The sequence below is a fragment of the Copadichromis virginalis genome, linkage group LG18 (assembly GCF_057382275.1).
Source record: "Copadichromis virginalis isolate Kocher_CV1m ecotype Utaka linkage group LG18, C_Virginalis_male_GT1.1, whole genome shotgun sequence".
Classification (NCBI taxonomy): domain Eukaryota; kingdom Metazoa; phylum Chordata; class Actinopteri; order Cichliformes; family Cichlidae; genus Copadichromis; species Copadichromis virginalis.
Genome location: NC_140635.1, coordinates 17,435,471 through 17,454,419, shown reverse-complemented (window position 1 = coordinate 17,454,419; position 18,949 = coordinate 17,435,471). Strand labels below are relative to the sequence as shown.

General features: G+C 41.9%; 1 protein-coding gene and 1 long non-coding RNA gene across 2 annotated transcripts in view; one reads left to right on the top strand and one right to left on the bottom strand.

Annotated features, from left to right (window-relative positions):
• Window positions 1–18,949, bottom strand: part of LOC146687613 (uncharacterized) — a 37,059-nt gene that overhangs the window by 14,528 nt on the left and 3,582 nt on the right. The gene's annotated exons all lie outside the window — the stretch shown is intronic.
• The window catches only part of agap3 (ArfGAP with GTPase domain, ankyrin repeat and PH domain 3), a 73,079-nt gene continuing 63,594 nt past the window's right edge, over window positions 9,465–18,949 (top strand). Inside the window, exons 1-2 of the mRNA XM_085439988.1 lie at window positions 9,465–11,381; window positions 18,554–18,612. Coding sequence (XP_085296114.1) covers window positions 9,806–11,381; window positions 18,554–18,612 — 1,635 coding nt within the window. The 5' untranslated portion in view covers window positions 9,465–9,805. The remainder of the gene's footprint in view (window positions 11,382–18,553; window positions 18,613–18,949) is intronic.

Below are 18,949 nucleotides of genomic sequence, written 5' to 3'. Positions count from 1 at the left end.
TTAAGGGGACCTAAAAATGTCACAAGGAGATGCACAGCTCCATATTGACTTGCACTAATAGAGCTGTCACGAAACTTCACCAAGTACGATACAGATGTTTTCACTGGTGTCCTCAACTTCTTTGTCATTCAGCCCCTGTAGATAGCAGCTGAGCTGGAACTAAGCCTCTGTGTCTGGCTGTCTGGGTGAGGACGCGCTCTCCTCCAGAATACTGAATGTCTGTCATTTCTGATAGAGGTTCAAAACGTTTACTGTAAATGACTTTCAGGTTATTAAATTTCATGCTAAAGTGCCACTTTTGATGCCTTGGAGAGACGCCGGGCCTGTGGAAGTTGCAGAATGGGAGTCGTTATCTGTCAGTTTGGTGGGTTTTTTTATATCTAGATATTGTAAGTGAATGTTTTCTGGAAAACCCACAATCTGCCTTTGATGGATGTTAGTAAGCATGTTACAATGGCGTTCACTCGACTGAGTGCCATTAAACTGGAGCCGCTGGAGTGGGAATTAATTTTCAGTCACCTGTAGAAGTTTGTCTCCCATGGCTTTTCCACAGGCTGAAGATATGAGATTCTCATCAGTCACAGATATGCTAGTTAGGCGAACATAACAACAATTAATCCCACACTGAATGCAGAAATCGACGGTGCGTCAGAATTCTGGAGCCGTTATCTGTTGAAAACAAATTGCGTAACTGTATGCTGTAAGCCAGCAGCACCGAATCTATTCACATGCAGCTTTTATTTTGCAAACCTGGGGTTCATGAACTCAATTCAAAACAAATAAATGCCCCTATTAGCTGCTTCACAGGCGTGCATGAGGACGGGTCACTTGTAGGTATGATTGTATCCCTCCTGACTTCTTGGTTGTTGTTGTTTTTTTTTTTAATTAATTATGTTTTTTAAAGGCGCTGTTGTCAGCTTCATAACGAAGCTCCCAGCTTATTGTTTCAGCATGCATGGGCGGCACAGGAACGGAGACAAAAGGCGTGGGAAATTACATGGGAGCTTGTGCCCGAATGTGTCGCTATTCTTGGCCCTCTTTTTGGAACAGCACAGGAAGAAAAACCTTGAAAAGGAGTGAAAAGACTCGACAGAATCAGACAATATACTGTAGATTCTGTGGTAACGCAGCAGAAAGAAATATGGCCCACTTACGTATTTTGCACAATTACTAGCTTGTGAAGATGGAAAGATAAAGAAAACAGTTATATTGCAATCGGAACTAAAGTAAAAGTCTCCTAATAGTTTCGAGTTGCTTTACTGTGCTTTAGCAAGATGACAGCTGCGATTGGCTGCTCCATTTATTTTTCCAACTGCAGGGTTGCTGCAACAGGATGCCAGTGAGATACAAGAATGAAGCTGAAAGCCAGATGGTGCATGACAAATTACATTTTGCTGCTAGTAGAAAAAGAAAAAAAAAACTGAGGGAAAAGATGATCCAGTGATGATCCAAATATAGTCCAACTCCAAGTTTAAAAAAAAGACCACACAGCTTGATTAAAAGGATTTCTTTCTGTTTAAATTGCTTCTCACAAACCGTGCCCTACCTCTGACCTCTTTTTTATTAAGCAACAGTTTAGCTCACACAGATGTCAGCGAATTATTGCACATCCTAGCCATCGCGGCTCGCTATTTTGAGTGGATTAATTCACTAAAAGCGAGCATATCTCTTATCAGCTTCGCAAAAAAGATAATTGAGGATCGCCTTTATGTAATAACACTCCAAATAATGCTTATATTGCTGCTGCTTGCACATTTCAATAAAGATTACACAATATGTGCAATAGCACATCAAAGCTATTAGATAAAAGCAAGTTCGAAGGCAAGTATGAAAAGATGATACCAGAAGTAAGCGGGGGTTTGCAAACTAATGTGGAGAGGAGGAGGACTGGGAGCCACCAGCCCACACAGATCTGCCTGTAAAAAACAAAACAAAACAACAAAAAACAACAAAAAATGTGCATCTCTCTACAGCTTCCTCCTACGTCTTCTTAGTGGTCATTTTGTCATCTTCTGCAAACCAGTATGTTGCCTCCGTGTTTCCCTGCTCATGCCCAGTTAGTGAATTCCAGGCTGACCTTTCCTGCACGCACTTGTTTCATTCTCTTCTGCCAAGTGTGCAAACCTCATCTTTTCTGCACAGTGAATTACTCCCTGTGGCATCACATGGCCAGTAGTATGTTAGCTGGCAGGGGCGGCTGTGATGATTACATGACACGAAACTCAAAAAGTCAAGTCTCCCGCCTATTCATGCCCCCATGCACATACAGTACACTTGCAGATACAAAACATAAACACACAGCAAACAAACACTGATCCCTGGTACTGTTTTATTTTCTGTCAAAGGGAACAAGAAAATTAGCAGTGAGCAGCTTGGATGTCAAACATTTTAATTAGGGCTTATACAGCTTAGGTTACGCAACTAATACACACTCTTGTCACTGTCCCTCTCTCCCCCATTCAATCTTGTTGCATTCTCTGTCTCCGTCGTTCTCTCACACACACGCTATACAAACGCACAAGCGCTCGCTCTCAAAACCTGAATTTTAGAGACAGAAGCGTCTGGAATTTTTTCACAGCCTCCCACAGACGTCCTCGAACCTATCATTTTCTCTGCAGTGGAGCAATGGTGACGTATGCTCGTCGCTAGTGCAGCTGAATTTTAAAAAGCTCTCCACCCACGCTCAATACCACTACTGCAAGCATAATTATCATAAACTTTCCTTGCTGTCTGTAGCCCCTTCTGTGTGTGATTCTCTTGACTTAATTCATTTGCAGATATTAATTCAGCATCGATGTGGGGAAAAGAGGAGTGGTGGGGTGAAAGTGGTCTGGTAAATTTATGTCTTTTTCAAAATTGGCAGGTCATTGTGTAATTAGCAGCACTGTGTAATCACCTGGGCGAAGCGCTTGTTTGCATATATATATATATATATGTTTTTTTTCTTGTGCCCGGAGGTTTGTGTGTTTTTACGTGCACAGATCGGCTTATATCCCTCTCAAACTGTTTGTTTACATTGTGTCCGTGGCTGATTCTTGCTTGGGAATAAATACTGTTGCACAATATTTTTTTAGGGGAGGAACACGTTGTTTTAGTCCTGAGCTGTATGCAGTATTCACCTGTGTTTCTGTGTAGGTTTTATTAGATGTTCTGCAGATGTTTGTTGAGGATTTGCAGATCTTATTTGTGGTTTTTGAGGGAAGCCACCGAGTGCTGAATGTGCCACACAGAGACCTGAATATTCACACTCCAGAATAATTCCCCCTTAAGACTGTTAAGGCAATAATTAATTCGAGGGACAGATTTTTTTTCATTTAATTTTTCGGTTTCGCTTACTTGTCCTTGTGCAAGAGTGGCATAATCAGTCAGGAAATACTTCTGTATTAAAAAGATCTGTTGCATTAAAAGAATGTGAGAGCATGCACCGAAGCAATCTTAAAAATAACAGTTACACTATGATTACTGGTTTTCATTTTCACTCATGCTTGAATAAATCCCCCCATACCTTCCCTGGATACTGATTCCTGTGATCTCAAGGCTGTATTATCTCCTGATTGCTTTCCAGATTATTTGATTGCTCTGTAAATCTCATATAGTAGTGAGTTTTGCATAGCCAGTAAAGGTTATATATGTGAGATGTTACTGATATAGTTCCCATTTTCTCCCCCAGTTGCCCTACTGACTCCTGGTCTGTGTAGAGCAAAATTGGGTCTACAGAGGGGTTTTTTAGTGTTAGCACAACTGTTATTATCTCTAGATCTAAATACAGCGTGGAAACAGTAGAAAGAAAGACGTGCAGCTGTGTGAAAACTGACTGCTATGAGTTTGGCATCATTATTTTGCAATATGCAACTGTCTGGAAATCATGCCAGTGATGATTAACGGAGCTGATAAGCTTGGAAGGACATAATTTTGAAGGATTGGGCAATTTGGAACCTGTTCTCATTTCTCATCTCCACCTAAAGCTCCAGGTTAAAACCAACAAAATTGCTTGTTTTTACTGACACATTCTTGCCAGCTAAAATCTTGTTTTCATGATCACTGAGGTAAAGCCCAGATTTTAAACGGGTTGGTTTACTTGAGAGTCAGCCAGGGAATTTAAAGACAATTGACTTCAGTCACTATGTACTGATTTCTGGTTTCTGCTTCTGTAATATTACAGAAGATTCACCTTACAGGCACAGAGTTCAGTTCAGGTTTACATGCTTTGTCTGCCCTGTGTATACGCTTAAGGAGCTACATAGTTTAAAATGCAATCATCCAATTTTATTAAAGATTAAAATTGGTGTTATCAACCTTAAGTTTCCCATGTTTTAATAAATCCTTGTTCAGCCTTATATTTTTTAAAACAAGTGGTCGCTTGGAAACTGTTCCAACCAGTCTTGCCATGTTCAGTCTTTTTTTTCTTTTTTCTGAACCAGGTCAACTGGCAGCACGTTACGTTTAAATGCTAAAGCTTCAGCTAAGCTGATTTGAATACAGTTATCACTAAGATCTTGAAGGAAGCCACACGGGTTCCACTTCTGTCAGCAAAGAATAGGAAACCGAGGCAGCAGTTTACATGAGCTCACCAAAATTGGAAAATGACAGATTACAAATTTGTTGTTTGGCCTGATGGATCTCATTGTGTCATTCAGATGGTGGGGTCAGAATTAAATAGCATGAAAGCATGGATCCATCCTGCTTTGTATCAATGGTTCAGGCTGGTGGTGTAATGGTGTGGGGATATTCTCCTGGTGCACTTTTGGCCCCTTAGTACCAAATGAGCATCTTTTCACCACCACAGTCTACCTGAGTATTGTTGCTGATCATGTCCATCCCTTTATGACCACAGTGTACCCATTTTCTCATGGCTGCTTCTGGTCAGGATAACACGCAGTGTCACAAAACTCGAATGATCTCAAACAAGTTTCTTAAACATAACGATGAGTTCGATGTACTCAAATGGCCTCCACAGACATCAGATCTCAAGCCAATGGAGCATCTTAGGGATGTACAACTGACAAATCTGAAGCAACTGTGGGAAGCTATCATGTTGATATGATCAGAATGTCTGACGAGTGTTTCCAGGATTTATGCCATGAAGAATTAAAGCAGTTCTGAAGGCAAAACAGGAGTCCTCCCTATTTGTGAGGTGTACCTAATAAAGTGTCCGGTGATGGCGTTATTCTGACGAGTGCTCTGAGAATTGTTTTTTGTATTAACCCAAACTACACCCCAACCTTCTCCCTTTTCTCTATCAAAAGAGCACAGCACTTTTTCTTGCATTTTTTGGAAATCCAGAAGATGCCACCAGGATTCCTTTGTTATTAGAGCCTCAGGCAGTCTTGCATGAGGTCAATTAGCAATTCCGAGCTCCTGTGTTTCGTCTGTGATGATGATGATGATGATGATGATAATCACAGTACCTGACTCTCTCCAGTGAGGGCAAACATCTCTTCAATCAAGGGGTATTTCTGATAGCTCTGAGTAATTTTCTCCTGTTTCTCCATGCTGCGCTTCCTGAGCAATATATTACATTCACATGTTCACACGAGGCTATATTTAAAGCGTGACATCAACACCTATGAAAAGTCATGAACATTTCTGTTCTCATTAAAGCTTGTTAGTCACTGTGGCAAACTTTGCCACCAATTTGTCACACAGAGCTCAGTTTGAAAAGTTCTGAATAAATGTATTTGTGTTTTTTAGAAAGCAAACAACACTGGAGTTTTTTTTCTTTTTCTCCTTTCTCCCGTCATACGTAATGCTGGAGAATACCGGATGCCTGAGGCTTGAGCTGTGCTGATGTGTGAATGAGGTCAGCAAAAAACCATATTCGAGAAGAGTTGGGCTACAGCCTGCTACCTGCCGAGTGCTAATTATAATAAGTCGGGAGGCCGCCTTCAGTCTCTCTTCCTGTCACCCTGTTTGCCGGAGGAAGCAAACCGTCTCCGCCAAGGAGTTTACATATGTACGCGGCCGTCTTCCTCACACTGACTCATGTTCTAATACTGACGAGGAATTAGTAAGCTTTACTCATGTGGCTTGAATGCATCATGCAATCTGCTAGACAGCACCAGTGTTTGTCGCACATAGTGTCTGCGTCTTATATAAACACACTAGTTCTGACTGTCTGCTATGTCTGCTGTTGAGACATTTCCGTTATGTGTGTGTGAGTCTGTGTGTGTTTCCAGCTAATGGTTATCCAGACATCATCACAAGCCCCAAAACTGCTTGAGTCTTCCAGATAAGTGATGTTGCTGTAAAAAAAAAAAAAAAAGGCCTTCCCAATTCAGCCTCTTAGTTACCCCGGGCTTACAGGGCCACAGAGACCAGTCTGAGTGAAGCTTCTTAGTTTTGAAAGTTTTCTTTGTGTTATGAAATACTTTGTTATTTTAATGTAACTGATATAATGTTATAATTAGGATGCAATTCCTTAGCGACGTGACTGCCCCCCACTGGAAATGTGGTATATTGTGTCAAATGATCTAATATGAAGAGAAATACTGCTGACTGGCAAAAGCCTTGATTGAATTCGATTAGAAAGTGAAGGCGAAAACCCCAACAGGCAGTCAAATTTTATAATGATGCCTGCTTTGAATTAAATTCTGATGCCGCCATAATAACAAAAATGAAAGTACTGTAGAGATGATGTGCACGCTGTATTTGTGACACATTTAAAATATAATGTCGTCTTATGGGATGCTGGAAAAGTACCAAAGGGGTTTTTTGGGATGTTAACCTGACAAAGAAAGATTCCAAACGTAGCTTATAGGTGAGATAATAATCGCATGGCGAGAAAATTGTCTTGCAAAAGTACAGAGCGTACCTTTCTGTTGCTGAACGACTAAGGAATGTAGCCTAAGAAAAATTGAAAGAGAAACTCAGGTCGGGGTGTTGGCAAAACAGCTACGCCTGTGTTTGACAAGGTGACGCACAGAAATGAGATAAACGGCCAACACACACAGTATGACCTCCGCTTACAATCAGGCAGATGTGTACACATACACACAGGGAGATACAGACGCAGAGGGTAATTCTGAAACCTCAGAACATGCCAATCCAGTTTTTCAGAAAAGGTTTTCCCTCCACCTTCCATCAAGATACAGTTTCAAGACGGAGAAATATTTAGCTGCAGGACAGGGTTAAACACAAGAGAGGCTCTGTTACCTGGTCAGCACTTTGAAATGCCAGGATTTACCGCAGCACAGGTTTCCTTTGGACCGGACCACAACAAAGACAACAGGATAGTGCATTAACTTTAATCCTATCAGGACTTCCTATGTAGGACCCTGCTAACCAACACCTGCATTAAGGAAAGGACTCAAAGGGAGCGATACCACATGGCCTTTCTGGGCCGCCTCCTCGGACTGTCCATTAGCCGCTCCGGCTTCTGCTTGTTACCACAATATCAGGCTGGCATGGAGTGCGTGCCAGAAATGACAAAATAGTTTTTTTTTGGTTTCTATGCTGGACAGAAAAAAACTGGGGACTAACTGAGCTGCAGATGTCAACAGAAATGTCTGAAAGAAGCAAAGGAAGATAAAAACCCAGGAGTGGCGCAATGAATCAAAGATGATCAATAATCTGAACGTGGATTCAGGCACCTAAATATCTTTGTTTCTTTTTGGTTATATCACGGAAAAGTGCCTCTGAGGTTATAGCTAGAATATGTTGATGTGCTTCGGGAGTCGCAAGCAAACTCGAGACCGGCACGAGATCCAGTGGAGTGAAAAGGACCGTTTACTCGACGATGAGACCCACATCCTTTCAAACCCCTGCTTCCTAGACACAGGTAAAGGCCGAAATTACAACCTCTGACAGCCTGATATGGGATTCAACTTTGCTGCTGTACTTGCTCACTTCAGATTTTTCTGACGGTGCACGCGCTTGGTTAGAGTTTCCTGTAACAATATCTAAAATGCTTTTGATTGTTTTCATTCTAACACCGCTGAGTCAGTTGATAAAGAGACATAAGGGAGAAAGAAATGTGCCAAGAAACACTTCAAATATCAGGAATATCACACGTACTGTAGATGGCACACAACGGCAATAGCAATTGGAGGACTTTAGGGAGACGTTACGAAAAAACAAAATCAGTTCAAGTCAAATGCTGTTGAGATTTAGCGTTTGGCACAAACTGCAGCAGTTGGGCTGTAACTTTCTGCCTCCCGGTTATTCTGGTTTCCCCACAGTGATGCACTCAAGGAATGGCCACTTGTTGTTGTTGTTGTTGTTATTCTTCTTTCCTCATAAGCAGTGTTGTTAACTTCTGATTATGCATCTGTTTTAGATATATGTTTTTTGTCCAGGCAAATCACACCAGCTTTGAATGGTTATCCAGCCGATAACAGTACATGCCCAGTGAACATTTTCCCTTCCAGTGTGCTTTCTCTTGTTGACCACAAAGGGGCAGTGTTCCAGTCTTAACCACACTGGGTGCTGCAGAGTTGTGGGGGTAAAATCTGCCTTGATTCTTTGTGGTGCATGGCTGTCTAAATGAGCTCTGCCCATTACGCTGCACTAATGCACCAGAAGATTGAATAGGCCACGTAAGGCTGCTCAGTCTTTTTATTCTCTGCATTTAATCGAATGCCAGCATTCTCAGTAGCTCAATGTGCTAATTTTCTCAATGAAGTTAGATGCAGGACTGCCCACGCAGTGAATGTGTAATTATGTTTAGATTCAGAGAATGCCATTTTACATAATGTCCAATGTACTGCTTTCTGCCATGGTAACCATTAGTGCTTTAAAAAGAACAAGTTCCTCAACAAAAATAGCTGTCAGCCAATCTTGGAATTAAGTTAAGCTCTCCCATTGAGTGTAGGCTGTATAGTGGGAGCCACTGGAAGGTTGGTGTGTGGTTGTGTGGGTACTCCCATGTTACTCCGTGGCTGTGCTGCATTAGTATTCTCATAGATCCTGGAGCGAGGGAGACATTTTGACTTCTGCGTCCCCGTAAAAGTGTTTAAAACCTAAGCAGCGTATCCCCAAAGCTGATGTGTTTAGGTGAATCAGTCAAGTGTCTAAATAAATACGAGAAAGTTTATAGTTTATTCTTTTCTTCTACCATTGGTCAATCCAAATAAAATGCCCACTTATGGCTGTTTCTTGTGGCTTGTAGTCTGTATATATCAGTGTGTAATCAGCAGAGTCTTATCTCGATCCTGTGTGTTCACTTTTGTCTGTTTATACCTCCGGGGGCTGTTAGCAACTCTGGTGAAATCATGAGGGCGTGTTCAGTGTCCTTGGGATCCACTCCTTGTTTTCCATGTGTCCCGGGGGTTGGAAGGCAGCTGAAAGTTCAAACAGAGACACACTCCCTCATGCTCTACATGGCAAGAGCTCAGAGATTAAGGGGTTTCTCTGCACCGCCAACAACAGGGATTGCTCGCAGTTTGCAACTTGCCAAAGAAGAAGGATGATTCAGTTTTTTTGAGCTGTAACTTTTGTGTCTGTTACAGATATGCCTTTGTTGCAAAATCAGCAGTTAAAGTTTTGTTTTTCTTCTGTGCATCTACTTGCTCGAGACAGGTAGAATAGAGCGGAGCAAAAAGCAGCTACCATCTAAATGCCTGTTTGATTCTGCTGAGGAAAGGAGCCAGAGGATGCAGGTGGCAGCGAGGCTTTGAACTAACTTGTTTGAAGTTGTTTTTTTTTTTTCTTTCCTCATGTCAAAGGTGAAAGATTATACCTGGCAGAGGAATTTAGTCTTCAAATGAAGGACTTCATGAGCTGAATCTCAACTCTCTGGCAGAATGTAACACACTGGTTTCAGTGTGTTAATGAGGATGATTGTGTGAATCCGTCTGAATGAAGTGTGATGCTTTTCCTTAGCAGTGGGAACGTGGATGTGACCCCAAGGAGTACAGCTATAGAACAGCAGCAGCAGGAGATAACTGTATACCAAGTCTCTGTAATCTTGAAAGAAACACATACAGATGCACCGGTGTCAGAGCTGGAAATGGGCCAGGTCACTCACACCCTGGTTGGGAATTGTCAGCCAAATGGAGAAATGACTTGTATAGTCCAAATGGAGAAAAGCCCGAGGTTGGGCAAGGCACAGCACGAGCTCAGCAGGTGGCTCTCCCTCAGTAGCGCCGGGAGGCATAGAGAGGAGGTAGTGGTGGAGGAGGATGAGGAGGAGTTGGAGGAGGTGATTGCGGGAAAAATGAAGACAGACAAGTTTTTTAAACCACCTTCAAAATACACAGGAAACTCCTTACTGCTAACAGCTCAACCAGACGCCAAGGAGCAGCTCATTCAGAGCTCAACATCGTGCTCTGCCACCATCCAGGCTAAAGGACTTGTTCATGGGAATCATGACAGTGCACCAGGAAGAAGGTCTCTGCCTTGGGCCCTGCTACGAAGGTCACATCAGGATGAAGCCCTGCTCGGCAGAAGGACGATGAGCATGTATGACGGTCCGGTCAAGGTCCAAAGAGATCGTCAGCCCGAACAAGAACGACGGCTGCTAAGGCCCAGGAGCGTTTGCATGCTTCCAGGCGCAGTCGCAGTTCTGCCAGAGCCCCAAGCCCAGGAATCCTGCAAATGGACAGGAAGTTTAGACAGCCACCAGCACAGGAGCAGGAAGGCTGAGCTAAGAGCAGTGGATGGCCTCAATCCTGTTGTGGCTCAACGGCCATCAGGCCCTGCGGAGGTGAACCTTAGGGTCCGCCAGAGGAGCTGGAAGCCCAGGCCCGTCAGTATGACAGTACTGGAACTAAAAAAGAGGGGCTCTGATGATGAGATAAACAGCGAGAGGAGTGGCAGCCACAGAGGTGGCGAAGGAGAGGGATTTTTCAAAGGAGGCTTACGACGGAAACTGTTTGGCAAAACCTCTCAAGAGAAGAACAAGGAAAAGCAAAATGACAAAGATGCTAAAATTTCCCCCAAAAACAACAAATCTGATACTTCAAGAAGTACACTGAGCTCTTTAAGACGGAGTCTTAGTCTGCGAATCAGGAGGACTCGTCCTAGGGATTTGGGTCCTGGGGTAGAGTCAAAGGAGTACTCTCAGACTAAAAGTACTGCTGAAGAGGCAACGATGCCTCCTCAACCCTTCTCGTACCTCACAGGAAGAAAGATTTCAACTTCCAGTGATCAGACGGAAGATGGAGGCATGCAGTACATTCAGTATCACAGCAGGGGGAAGGTCAAGGTAATGGAGGTACCTCTCCATCCACCAAAACTGACTTCCAAACCAGTTCAGGAAGAACAAAGTATATGGCAGCTCATAGCAAACCGTTTCAGGAGGAAAGACCAGCCAAGCAGTGGCAAAAGTGAAATTCAGCAGTCCCAAAGCAAAGACAGTGGTCAATATCCCCAGACTGGGAATAATAAGTCACAGCCTGTCACCATAGAGACTCTGGCAGGCATTGACTCCCACAAAGGTCAAGGTAAGACCTGCAAGACTGCTGATTTATTTCTCAGCTCAGTGCTCCATTTTATATACCCCCTCTTGCTCACTGCACAGAAAGTTACAGCTCGATAGAAATAAGGAAGTGCACTTTTTTTAGGCCAAGCAAATGAAAAACATGTGGGGGAATTGTGAGTTTGGATGGCATTCAAAAAAAGTCCAAAGAGTCCTTTTGGAATTTCTATTTCGGGTATTTTATTTCTCCAGTGTTTTTCATGTGTGAACCTCAGTTCGTGTGCACATGCACAGCAATTACTTTGCCTTCTTTGAGGTTTTTGTAGTTCAGTCAAAAAGTAGGTGACGTGAAATCACCAGTGACTGCAAAGAACACATGATAACAGTTTGTTTTACAGAGGGGCGGCTGTGGCATAACACAGTCCCCGTGCTATCTCTGTGTTATCCTGACCCAGGCCTGCTTATTGGTCTCTCAGAGACGCAGCTTAAAGAAGTAGCATTAAAGCAGTTAGTGGCTGTAATGGGGATGCATTTGGCAGTCTCGCAATGCTAAATTAAGAGGGCTTACATACTGTAATGATGGGGAGAGGAGCAAACGACTTAAGCGCTGTGTTTAAAGGTTAACTCTGACAGTGAAGTGTGTTTGTCCAGTTGCCTGGAAGAGCAGGCAGAGAGGCAAATATTTGTAACTATCTGAATTAATGGCTGTGATTTGCTGCGTTTTGTGCGTCAAGCTCCAATTTCACACCTTTTCAAAGAGACCTAATTAGTCGTCTGTGACAACCTAATAACTTCCCCCGATGTCAAGTTGCACATGTCATGTATATATTCGCAACTTTTGAACCAGCAAAACATTTCTTTTGTTTTAATTTTCATGTTAAATTGAGACTCATGAAGGGGCTGAGGTCAGACTTGTTAATCTCTTGTCTGTTTGTATTCTCCCATGACACGTTACCAAGGATACCTATTGATTTGTTTTCCAGAGTCAAGTGGTATTTGTCCATTTCTTCCACTGCAGTCAGTCAGTCAGTCAAGCTTCAGGAATGTAGGTGTGCCGATCAGCTTCAGTTAAGCTGGGTGTTCAATGCCCTGGGCGGGACTCTGCGCTTGTTGCTACCTGCCTAACTGTTGGTCTTAAAGTAAATTAAATCCAGAAAAGCCGAAGCCCAACTCTTCTGTGACTGAACGCTTGCATACACTCAGGCTGTACTTGAGTGTGTGTATGACGTTTGGGTGGAGGAAGGGAGTTTAACAGGGGGAAGAGTTTGAGGTGTCCCCACCCCCACCTGTCGAGTAAACAAAGCCATCCTGTTGGATCCAGGAGTGGCCAGTGAACTGTGTGCTGAAATGGGGAGTGGGGTGTGGTCTCTGGGGTCCTTAGAGTCGGAGAAGCAGTGTAGGTGGTCAGCGGTGCACATGTGTAGCAGAGGTTGAAATACTGCAGTGGTGCTGCAGATAGAACTCTACAGTAACCTGTACTCTAACCTGTCAATGTAGCTTGCAGACAGGAAAACACTCAGTGATGGGTATTTTTTGGAGTTACCTTTTAGAGAAGAAAATCCCCCCCACGAAGGTGAAATCCAGACTCATTTATCTTAAATCTGACACAAAATATATTCATGAGGATGGAATTCCCTTTGTTTCCCTTTCGCTTTGCCTCCTTCCTGTATGTGCTTTACCTTTCAGATGGAGTGGGCCTTACTTTAAAACCTGCAGAGGGAAAAATAATTAGAAAAAAATGCTTTTGTTTTTGGCGTTCATATCAGCAGGTGTAGTTGAGTCCCCAGCAGGTAGCTATGTTCAAGATAAATACACTTTCAGGGGAAGTTGAATAAACAGTGACACAGCGATAATGCCCTCTCAGCTGCAGCAGGACACATAGGGAGACGGCAAGATATTGAAAAACCACTGAATCGCAGACAGTCTGGTTAGGAGCAGAGGGAAATCTGTTAATAACTGAATGTAACTTGTATATGAGCAGCTGCCACTGCAAATCTCAGCTCCAGTACATTGTGTTTTTCAGAACTGTGGCTCATTTGAAGCAGGATCCTGCTGTTTCACCAAGAGGTCTACCAACCATTTGCCAAAAAAGCTGCAATTTGTGGATCTTCTCTAACTTTGCTTTCAGTTTCATTCATGCATGACTGATTCCTTTGGTTTTTGTTCTTTTTTTATTATTCCTTTTTGTAGCTGCAACGATAACCTCTGGCACATTCCCTTCTTAATTTGACAAACTGAGTCCGTCAGCCTGGGCATTCCACTGCAAGGCTTCTTGAAAACCCAATTTGCAAATCTCATGTTAAATGTGAATTGGGATGTCCAATTTATTTTAAGGGGAAGTGATCAATGCCTTTCTGCAGACAACACAAGGCTCTGGGAGCTTTAAGTAGGCCAGACCATCCAGGTTGCATTAGACGAGCTCGGGGTAAAGATTTTCCCCTTGTTCTCTGGTGACTGTGTTTGTCACTTACCTAATTTGATGGAAATGACTGGCTTGTGCTTGGGAGCTCAGCAGAAGAAAAGTAAGAGCTCTTATGCTTGTTTTTTTCTGTAATTTCTTTCTTTTTTTTTTTTTTTTTTGTAGAGCTACAGAAAGAAGATGCTGCAGGACCGTCTTTGTCATGACATGCATGATAAAAGTAGCCAGACAGGGAATGTCAGTTGGTGAATCATCAGAGTAGAAACACTAATTGCTAGCTAAATTCTCACTCTGTAATTCATGACGGAAGGAAAGTATGGTTGGAAAGTTGGTCAGAGTAAGAGTGGAAGTTTAGATCTCAAGGTTGTCCTCTCTCGTTCCCCAAAAAACCACTTCAGATTCACTGCACATTGGCACGCATGCATGCATGTGCATACGCACGGACTTGCTGCTCACATTAGATTTTCTTTTCTCATGGAATAAGTTGGGGCTTCGCTTGTGCTTCGCTACCCTCAGACTGAGTGGTCATTTTTATCTGAGCAGACGTGAGCAGCGAAGTGAAAGACCTGACAAACATGCTGCCAACAGTTTTACCCTCACAGAGACAAAGACACTGGTGTCCTCTGTAGGCATCGCGAGTCCCGGGGCTCCCTTGTTTCCATAGGCATTCTGGGACACAGCGATATGGGGATGGTCATATTTAAAGAATGACGTAATGCTGACCACATGGATTTAATTAGGGGTTTTTCTTTTAGTGGGGGAACAGTTCGGTTCCACTTTATCTCTTTCGGGATGGCAAATTTCAGGCATCTTCACCATGATGCTGTTTCTTTGTTGTGTTCTTGATTTCAATATTATTTTAGTGAAAGGCACTCATTTTCTATTGCTTCCTTTTGTTGTTATTATTGTCTGTGAAAGAATAAGTGGTGCTATTTTCCGGTAGTCAATGCGGTGCTCCAGAGAGGAAGCGATTGTCAGTGGCCAACAACACAATTTCTGCATTGACCTGCGATGACCCAAAATTTCCCTTCATGGCTACACGTTAGTTGGGTTGAGTTTAAAATACTCCTTGTTTAAAATCTGAAAATCATGTTTTTTGGGGGCTTCATTTATCAAATATTATTCTTTATTCATTCTGCTTTATTTCACTAATAACCAGTTCTTCATTAAAAGGACAATCTAGGAACTACTTGCTAATTATATTACTGTACTGACGAAAGCATCTATGTACCCATGATGGCAGGCTTGTGCTAATGATACAGTAACAGGATGTAAACATTAGATGGGCTGTGATGAGACAGTAGAAAGAAAATAGTTCCTATATGAAAGTGCCGGACCATTCTAGTAACAAGGTCATGATACCACGTTTGACAAAAACATATTTGTTGGCACTTTAAGTACAACAAAAAAAGCTGCGTTGAGTTCCATTATATTCAAGAGAAAGCAGATATTACTACAGCCAGTATAAATGACTCACAATCTAGTCAGATAAATAGCAATGCAGCCCAGAGGAACATACAGAAAGTTTGATTTTGGGTGAGCTGTTAACAAAGCCTGAAAGACTGGCACCTTAAGATGGGTTCATGTAATTGCTATTTTTGAGCATTACCGCTGGTTGACCTTTCAATAACAAGAAACAGGAACTGTAATAAAATGGGGCGGCAGCCTTATCGGAGATCGCCCCAGAGAGCCGTGACCTGCATTGAGTTTCCTGCACTTAAAAACTGAGGCAGTTTGGATGTCTCCGCTCATGTTCTGACATGTCAAACCCACACTGAGAGGGCTTAACTGGAGGCGTGCTGTTTAAAGACTCCTCTGCTCCAAACAATGGTTGGTGAAAGGCCCCTGTGTTCGGGATGCACTCTCCTCTCCCACAACAAGTGAGACATCCACAGCAGAGTGACGCTCTTTGTAAATGGATTGGAGAAAAAGTCAAGATTTTAACTGATTTTTGTTTTTGTGGGGGTTTTTTTAATGGACAAGTCAAGGGGAATTTTTGGCTCATGTCTCCCCGTCTATGAGTCATTTATGCTTTTAGCATATTTTGGAAAAAAAACCCTGAAACATGTCCTATAATGACACTGGGGTCCTTACTGTTTATGCTTTGTGTCTTTTCATATTGGCATCGCCTGCAGCAAAAAGAAAAACCGCCATAGCTGTGTAATGATGGTGTGCGAGTAGTTTAATTGTTATGGTTTAGAGATGTGGAGGGGGTTACCTGTGCAAGGCGGCATGTAGGCTCCTGTATTAGAGATGGTATCTTATTTGGGAGGTTCAGATGGCAAGAAAGCCTTGATCCAAAACAGGAAGGTGGTCTTTGTTCTAATAGATGTTATGACACATAGCTGTACTCCATCTCTGTGGGAAATGGGCACAGCTTGTGGAGCTGTCATTTGTGTTTTTAGTTCTGAGGGTTCACATTGTACTTTATAGTGTTCTGCCCTTTTTCAGAGCTCTATTATCTAGTCAATGTCTCCAAATGTCACTGGTAAACCTACCATGCTGAATCAAGCCTGATAATAACTGCCTTTTAAAACAGATTAGCAAAATCCCCTCCTAAGATTGGGCTGTACATTGAAATGGCCTTCACAGACTGCATTAACTACTTCTTCACACTTGTGTTGTGTACAAATAAACAAATCTAGAGGAAACAGAAGAGTCGGACAGATTGAAAATCGTGGGGATCGATCCATCCATCCATGCATTTTCTTAACCACTTATTCAAATCAGAATCTGGCGGCTGGAGCCAGCTGACATTAGCTGACAAGCAGGGTAGTGGCTCTTGGGGCTTCATCTAATATCGCCGTTAGTTTTTGGTTTAAGTTGCTTTAATCAAAGTGCTTCTATCATTGAACTAAGCCTGAAAAACTGGCACCTTAAGATTCCTTATACTCTGAATGCAGGGAACAGTTTTTCCAGGTATCCGTTGTAACCAGCAGATACCTGGTCCAAGGTATTTTGTGATGTTTACAAATGGAGATAAACTTTTTAAAAAGTTAATTCGTCTTCAGATGTTAGCTGATGAATTTAAGATTGCATTTCAGTAAACGGGGTTCCACTTTTGAGGGGACCTGTATGCAGCTAAGGCCTGCTTGGATTTGATTGGTCGATTGAATTTGAACTAGGAGCGGACTATAGACTGAAACCAGAAAGCTTCCAGCACTAGAAATCACCAGAAGGTTCGAATTCAGCTCATTCATATGCAGATATGTTTCTGGAGGATTATAAAAAAAATCCTACTTTATGCAAATTATTATCACAGAAATATGAGATGCACTGATTGTAATTTTCTTGGCTGATTTTTATTTCTTATTTATTTATTTATCTACTGATTTATTCATTTAGTTATTTATTTAATTTTATTTTTGCTTATTCCAGTTTTCTAAGCTCTATAAGGGACAGCTTATACAAAAAAATCAACTTTTTTTTTCTATGTGGGATATTTTTACACTAAAATAAATTATTACGTTTCTTAATTTCCCACAAACTGGACATGATAGACTCTCACTGAAAGAACTGAGAATAAAGCTACAGATAATTAGCTAAAATGGGTTTCTATACATTTGCCTTTACTTGACATATTTTACCCTACCAAACAAAAGCAGGTTTATCAGATTTATATATCAACACAAATGCAAGTTACATAAATAATATAATGATTATGTTTATAACTTCATCAGATAGCAGCACGTGGAACCTTTGCTCTTTTTTTTTTTTTTTTTTACTTGGCTAAACAATTTTTTTTCTTTTGTTCCTGCTTTGAGCCCTTGCTCATACCGAGTCTGTAGATACTGAGCTCTGGATAGCTTTAGCTTTAGCCACTCTTCCTTTATTAGCCTCTTTAAAATGTCCATGTTCAGCTGGGTGAGGGTGATTTAAGTGTCTCATTAGGTTTAACATTTCATGGCGGTTCCTCCATGGTTTACTTTGGCCAACTTTGTGTCTTCCTCAGAGCTCAGTAATGGCTGTGAGCAACTATTAGCCTGTGCTGCTGTGCACATGTTGCACATGCATAATCAGACATATGTGAGGCTGTCCTATTGGTCACCAGTCAAGAACACAGCATGACTGTATCTTTTTCTTTTTACTTATTTAAAAATTCTACTTTTTTAAAGTTTTTTTTTTACCTGTCTTGTCCAACAGCATTTATTATCATAATTATGATCTGAATTCACTGTTTGCCATACAAATTTGGTTTGCCTAAACTCTATAAATAATGTTTTAATAATTCATATATTTGTATTATTATTCACATAGGATATGTGTAATTTAGCAATGCCAAAGCTGACAAGCAGGGAGGGGTTGAAGTGGTAAAGAGAAGAAGGGGGGAAATTAAAGAAAGATAAAAGAACAATGAGGGAAAATAGGAAAAAGGTAAAAATAAAAGGACAAACATTAGAACACGACAGGCCAAATGGCTATATATTCATAACTACACAACTTTTTCACTAAAGTTGGCTCTATCTATCTGCCACAAAACTTTGATTCAGTGGTTCTGGTTAACATGTGTGCAGGAAATCTTTTTTTAAAAAAGGGCAACAACCCCACAATTCCTTTAAAAATGTTTTACTGTAATTGACTGCTGTGTAAGTCGAAATGCTTGATGTGACTGGTGTAGCATTCAGCATAAAACTTATTGCAGACTCTTTAAATTCAGCCGCTAGCAAAAGCTGTCGGTGCCATATTATAGCTGGGGGTCAAATAGAACAGAACGCATATTATCGCTTAGTACTTTTTGCTTTTGTCATTTACGTCTTCATTTGTCTTTTTCTTTTTAGACTCTTTTGTCAACAGCCAGGAATGGACATTGAGTCGATCAGTGCCGGAGCTGAAAGTGGTGAGTAACTTTTTTTTGTTGTTTTTGACAATCCTGGTGTTAATTTGCCCTCAGAGGTTTCATCTTACTAACAGATTTAAATGTCAGTGGGAAAGCATGTTCTCTCCATGTAATACTAGTTTTGCATTTCACATGAGAGGGAACATTTGAGAAATTGGCTGGACTTTTTCCCTGGCACATAGTGGGTGATTTTTAATGAGATGCGTTGGCATGGCGATACAGGGTGGTTTTGCAGCAGGACACAGGATGAGTGACAGTTTTGGGCTAGGCCGGTGACACATCCTGGGTCCGCTCCCACCCGCCAGTGCAGCACACGCACAACCTCTGCCAAATGCAC